General features: G+C 30.3%; 1 protein-coding gene across 1 annotated transcript in view; it reads right to left on the bottom strand.

Moving 5' to 3' along the window:
- Positions 1-859: 859 nt before the first annotated feature.
- Positions 860-7349, bottom strand: part of LOC134705770 (uncharacterized) — a 33052-nt gene continuing 26562 nt past the window's right edge. Inside the window, exon 17 of the mRNA XM_063564488.1 lies at positions 860-1130. Within this exon, the coding sequence (XP_063420558.1) occupies positions 941-1130 (190 nt within the window). The 3' untranslated portion in view covers positions 860-940. The remainder of the gene's footprint in view (positions 1131-7349) is intronic.

The raw sequence follows: 7349 nt of genomic DNA, 5'->3' as shown, positions 1-7349 counted from the left end.
TATGTTTTCTTTGTTTTGATTTTCTCAATAAATGTATTGATGCCATGCATATTACAATACTTATCTTTATTTAGATATATAAATTCAAGATATACTCCTTACACATGTATTACTCATAAGCTTTTGAACCACAAGTTGTGGATGTTTGTCATCATTTGCCTTTGTATCATGGGATGAAAAAATAGTGACCATTTTATCTTTAATTTAATTAAAACTGCTACCAGTGGAATGAAGTTCATTGTGTTTTAAAGAATTTGTAAAAAGTATAAGCAATATCTTGATTTTATTCTCATTGGAAAGATTAGTCAAACTTTTATTGCAAATTAGTTATTCACAAACCTGGATTTCTTCTATTAATCATCCATGTATAAAAGTTACTGAATGTGGTATGATTATGAAAGAGACAAATATCCAAGGACAAAAGAACATTTACAGGTTCTGTATAACTTTCAACTATGAACAACACTCATAATTAAAGTAAGTTATCTAAAACAGCCTTGACCTATAATGGTTTACTTTTATAAATTGTTACTTGGATGGAGAGTTGTCTCATTGGCATTCATACCACATCTTCCTATATCTATTGATTGACAAAATGTGAAATAATTCAAGAGAAAACTAACAGTCTGATTCATTCCATAACAATGAAGAAAACAAAAATATGGCATCCAACAATGACAGCCACTGGATGAAAGGTTCCTGGTTTCAGACTGGAGAGAGGGGTGAAGGATACCAAAAAAAAAAACTAAAATGCCATGTCCAAAACGACAAAGACCAAAAGGAAAATCAACAGAACACAAACACAACATAGACATATATGAATGAGCAACACGAATACCACATAGCTAAAAAATTTCGATAATCTAGGTTTCACTTTATTTTTGAATCAAACGATACAAACACATTTCCTAAAACATCATTACTTTTTTGGGTTTTATTTTTATTTTCCTGACTGTTTTTGTACCAAAACTGAATCTTTCGGTTTGATTCCGGTATTACAATAGTCACCATGACAACAGAAGTGGCATTCGAATGCATTTGGATTTTTCACGACATCATATTTAGAGCAATAGTCTTGATCAGCTGATTCTGTTAACCACTTTGTTCGACAAGTAGCTTCATCAACACATCTGAAACAAAATGATAATTTTTAGTATTGATGGCGTATGTACACTTAGAACAATAAAAGACACTTTTAAATGCTAGAATAGGCATGTTGTTGGTCGTTTAACCCTCTTAGTGCGTAGCTGAATTTCAAAACATTGTCCAGAAACGGGTCAATTTCAGAAAAAATACCAAAAACAGAAAATTGTTATTCAGTCTTGTATAACAGCATGTTAACTCAAATAATTGAAGAATTACTAAACATAGAGTATAGATGTTTATTTTTTTTTCAAAAAATAACGTTATTCATATGACATGACGTAACGTCATAATGGTGATCACGTCACGTCATAAGGAAGTTTTGCGCTATTCAATTAATCAAGCACTTTGCATTGTTTTGAAGAAAACTTTCAGTTTTTGCAAAACAACACTATACTTTACAAAATTGCAAGTCAGATTTACTTATTTTCTGTTCGTCATCTTAGATCAAATCAAATATTTTATTGGATAAAGCACATATTAAAAAAAGATGGCATTGCGTATTCCAAGTGTACTTCAACAAACATGACATATACAACATGACAAATTATGTAAATAAAACATAATGCAAAATAATAGAAAATTTATTATATGCTGTATCTATAATTACAAGTCTATTTTTTGTATAGTTCTTCATTTATTTATGGTAGACTAACTGACACTTCGCATTGTTTTGAACTTTAAATTGTGGTTTTCTCATTGTTAATTTAATTTACGGTTGCCTGTAATTACAATGTACTTATATCCACTTCATTTGAATTTTGGTGGATAGTTGTCTTATTGCCGATCATACCACATCTGACATCTCCTTTTTTATTCAAATGCTTCGTTTTTATATTTACAAATTTGGTATGCATCCGCCTAATTATTTTGATTAATCAATTATGATACTGATTTGATAACATTAACTTTAACTAATTTTTAAAAACTTAAACATAAATTCTCCCGAAGGTTTTTATATTGGGGACAATGCGCACAATGTTCTACGTTATCTCCGCAAAATGTAATGAAACTTTCAGTTGCTAGTGCTTTATGTAAACTGTGTATCACCCCGTTTCAATAGCAAGTGATTGTGCAATTATTTTTGATTCGTAAGAAGTAAGCTCTCATATTTTGGTAGAACAAAGCATAGGTAAGCTTTTTAAAAGTCTAACGATTAGCAAGTTATACAAACAAATCTGAGTTAAAAAGTGCTGTGTTATTAGGTTAACTATGCTCAAGTTATAATGTTATTAAGGATGTATGTGCCCCAACAAAAATATCGCCACACCTAAAAACAAAACCATTTTATTGGCTTAACTATGACGCAATTAATTTTCAGCTTTAATTTCTTAGGAAAGACACATTTAAGATAAATGGTGTTTACACATGCACACTTTATATCCTTTCTTTTAATAGAAATGTTTAATGATGCCAAAAATATGTCAATGCTGTGAAATGTTGCGCTATGTTTACTGTAAAATGGATCTGTCTCCGTAAATATTCTCCATCAGTGATACACTGTAAGAGTCTTGTTCCCTTTTCTGTGTAGATGATGGTCGCACCGACGATAGTGTCATCACTTGAAATATTTCTTGTGTTTACTACTGTTATTCTTTCTAAATTATACTGATGTTCAGTAGTTGTCGTTTGTTGATGTGGTTCATAAGTGTTTCTCGTTTATTTATATAGATTAGACCGTTGATTTTTCCTTTGAATTTTTTTTAACACTCGAATTGTTTGGGGTACTTTATAGCTTGCTGTTCGGTGTCAGCCAAGGCTCCGTGTTGAAGCATGCACTTTGACCTAACATGGTTTACTTTTATAAATAATATTGTGACTCGGATGGAGAGTTGTATCATTGACACTCATACATCTTCTTATATCTATTCGTATCATATTTCATTTGTCACATTCATTATCATATTATCACAATTGAAAAATCCAAATCAAACACACTTTTTAACCTGCATGCTTACCACCTTAAAATCCCTTCTAAACTGTAATATCTTTGCATACCTGTTTTTTTTTATTCAAGTGTTGAAATCTGTGGAAGATGTGCGTTATAAGCTATATTTTTAAGTGTTTGTTTTTTTCTGTTCCTTATGTTAAGGTTCGGTTCTAATATTTTCGTTGATAACTGCTTAATTTCTTTGATTACTATTGTTCAATGGTATATTTATACTATTTGTAAACATCAATATGTACATATGTATAGGATAAATAATTAGAGGGTCCTTCCGAATTTATATGCGTACTTCAATCTAATATATTTACACATATTTAGAAAAGATATTTTCCTACATCTTTCGATTTTTATCCCCCTCCCCAACTTATATAGCACGTGAAGTATACTAAGGAAAACATAGATTTTTGTTTAAGCACCGTATTCAGTATCAGCATAATGGATCATTATACGAGTTTTAAAAATGTTTACTGGTCTCAAATTTAAATATCGTATGGTGTTACTTCATTGAATAAATGTTAAGGAATTTCAAAATTTGCCTTTAATAATGTGAACTCTGATCTTCTATTGGTATAAATACAGTTCCAATGTGGTGCAACTTCGAGTCATCACAATCCACGCGTTATAAAATTATATATATAATAATAACACTTGTTCTGAAAGGTTTAAAGGCAGGATACAAAAAACTATAACACAAAATAGATTATTAAAGTAAGACATAAGTTTTCAGCAGCAAATATTTCAAAAGGCAACAACACTCGTCAAACAAAAAATGACCGGAAAAATAAAGAGATAGCACACTCTTTTGTTCACGTCCCAAGTCATAAGTCTGTAATTCAGGGATTGTCGTGGGTTCATGTCTGTCATATATGTTTTTCATAAACTACATTGTTATAAATTATGCCATTAGTTTTCATGTTAATTTTACATTTTTTTCATGTCGGGGCCTTCTTTAGCTGACTTTACGGTAAAGGCTTTTCTCATTATTTGGCTGATTCCTGCTCCTAACGGGTTTTTAATAACTCCATAGTATCTATCCATTTTTGCACATAAACTCAAGTTTACAATAGCTTATAATGCATAAAAAAATATTTAAATGCAGAATGCTATTTTATGCCAATTTTACATTTCGGGTCAGTAAATTAATTGTAGACTAATTTACCAACGTAGACTTTTTCATTGTTTAATTTATTTGTTTATAAAGAAGTATGAAAACCAAGGCAAGCATCAAGTTCAAGACTTAGTATATAATAATGTGTCCCTCCAAATCTAAAAGAGTTAAGGACATTTGTTTTAAATATATTTAGTGTTGCATGGGCACAAGTACTAAAACCAATTAACAAATAGTTTTGTTTGTATTGCTTAATGATCATTTGTTGATGTTGGTTTTTCCCTTCAGTTTCATGCTATGATTCTTTTTTATCTTATAAAAAAATGCATAAAAAATGTTCTTTCTAAAATTTGATAGCGCTATAATGCTGTCAAATCAATTACGACGTCGAATGACGTCAAATAATATATGACGTAATGATGACGTTTTATGAAAAAGATAGGTAAAAAGAAAACAACAACAAAAATAATAACCACATGATGAATAAAATGTATTCAATAATTGAAGGAAAGGTGTTTTTTTCAGAAATATTACGAAAGGGAAAAAATAATATTTTTTTTACACAAAGGACATATATGTCCTTCCCGCAGTAAGCCAGGGGAGGACACATATGTCCTTCCCGCAGTAAGAGGGTTAAGGTGGCTCGGGCGTATTTAAAGTTTCTGTCAGAAGTATTATTTGTTTTTTTAATTTTGATTAAAATGGTGAAATTGGGTGAGATGCCATTTTGAATCTTTCACAGATACATATAATAACGATAATAATTTGTTTGTGACATAAGTAGCATACCTTATAGATATAGAAAGATGTGATGTGAGTGCCAATGAGACAACTCTCCATCTAAATAACAATTTATGAAGGTAAACTATTATAGGTCAATGTACAACCTTCAAAACATTTTTAGTCAATCAAAATATTGGAAAAAAATAAAAGTTAATTTACGACACATTTTTTTCGTGTGCATGGTAATTTGTTCGTGAAATTATGTGCAGTCGAATAATCCCGATCCACCTTAAGCAACTGTTGTACAACCTTAAAATTTTAAACCTTAAAAAATCATTTCATTTCATGAAGTCATAAAATTGTGCATGGTTCTTGATACAATAGAGACGAAATGTTACATTACATATATTATATAGTCCCGTGAATTTTATAAAACAGTCGGAAAGCTGACCCCGGTTTGACCCCATTTCTTAAAGCAACAATGGACGTCATGTGATAACCATATATGGGCATTTTTTTACCAAAAAAAGTGAAGCCCGTTTTTTTGAATTTGTAGCTGTTACAATAAATTAAAACTAATTTGCTTTTAAGTGAACATTCCTGAGTATAGAAGGAATATTTTCATTAACTCAATTATGGATTTAACTCATTTTTTTCTTTCAAAATATGTCTTCAAAGTGTAGGTGTTGACCAAAAAATGTGGTCAAAAGAAATTTAAATCGTAATTTTCTTTCTTAACTTCTCGGGAAGCTATGCTGAATTTAAATTATGTTATGTAACATAACTTTGACTATGATATGTCAAATTTGTGCCAGTTGATATGCACAGATACGCAAATGTGCCAGTTAGATGTGTCGATATTTCTGACGAAGCGGGGCCGACGGTAATTCACGAGTTACGTCCCTTTGTTTGACACTATCATGAACATACTTTTGTTATATCAAACACCATATGCTGTTATTTACAAGTGGATATTATTAAAAATAATCTCTAAAATACATTTTGATACTGTAAACATGTGCCAAAAAATAGAAAAACACATTTTATCACTTTTCAGAACTCAGTCCCAGTGAAATAGGCCCTAGATGTGTCCCTATGTGCCTTAATAGGATTAATAATTCAATATTAATTTGAAATTCCAAGAGTTAATTTAATATTCATGTTTGGTAGGTATTTTTACTGCTGCAACCAAATTATTTTAACACAGAAATAAATGTCTACTCAATTTATACAAGGGGTAGTCTAAATATTCATCAAGACAGTATTAAAATGACAAAAAAAAACAGGAGTTCCTTTTCATTACTGACACTTGCAAGTAGGTCCTACCTTTTTCATTTATACTTAAAAGAGATCATAATGAAAGCATTCTGAATGTAAAATCTTCATTGTTTTAAATAAAAGGAAAATTAGTTTGCAATCCTTGTAGAATCAATGAACAAACTAAATATAACAATAAAAGTTTAATGTTGTCTCTATAGTTCTAATGAATGGACTAAAATTATAGAAATAACACACTAAACCAATAAATAAATGGTGCTAATCATGAACTTGAAAATAAATAAGATTAAAATAGACTCAGTAATATTTTCTTTTTCTATTTGAAAAAAATAATAAAAACATGAAAAAAACTATGCATTCTTATATTTATATGAAAGTATTTTAGAGCAGTTTCTGGGGGCTATAAAGTCAACAATTATGTTTTAGATCACTAGTCAAAATAAAGTCACACTTCATGTCAGTATGATAATGCTTTGAATAAGATTGATTAAAATGATACTCTGAAAGAGATTGTTTAGGCAGCAACCATTTGTTTTCAGGGAGGGGGGAACTATGGATTTTTCCCTGACAAGTTGAAAACAATTCTTCTCTTTTCAATTTTTAAGCATTTCATTAAATGGCAGCTGAGGGTAAAACAAACATTTTTTTTTCACAGGGTCAAAAACAAATTATTTTTTATCCAAAAATTGGTAACAAACTTTTCTTCTTCAAAACAATCAATACTCAATAGCCACCCCTACCCCCACCAGAAAATGAAATGGTTGTTGGCTGCCTAAGTTCAAATTTAGGACAATAATTTTTCATTTACTTTTGCAGGATTCCTTAATATCACAAAATGAGTTTTATGTCGGTCATCTAAAGCAGTTAGTGTTGTGCAAAGACAGTATAAGATTTCCTTACCTTGTTTAAGTTAAGTCATACAATTCACTGACTTAAAGAGAATAATTAATCCAGTCAAATATTCACAGCTGATCTCGTCATTACTTTTTCAAACAAACCTACTAAATATGTGTACATTGACTGTGTTTAGTTGCAAGGTGACATCAATGTGTAAGACCGAAAAACTACAATGTCAAAAAATGTCTTTATTTTGGAATTTAGTTCAAACGGGGTTTCCCAAGGGGTGATAGAACGTTATACTTGATGTTT

The sequence above is a fragment of the Mytilus trossulus genome, chromosome 2 (assembly GCF_036588685.1).
Source record: "Mytilus trossulus isolate FHL-02 chromosome 2, PNRI_Mtr1.1.1.hap1, whole genome shotgun sequence".
Classification (NCBI taxonomy): domain Eukaryota; kingdom Metazoa; phylum Mollusca; class Bivalvia; order Mytilida; family Mytilidae; genus Mytilus; species Mytilus trossulus.
The sequence above is the reverse complement of the archived record's forward strand: the minus strand, read 5'-3'. Positions and strand labels throughout refer to the sequence as shown.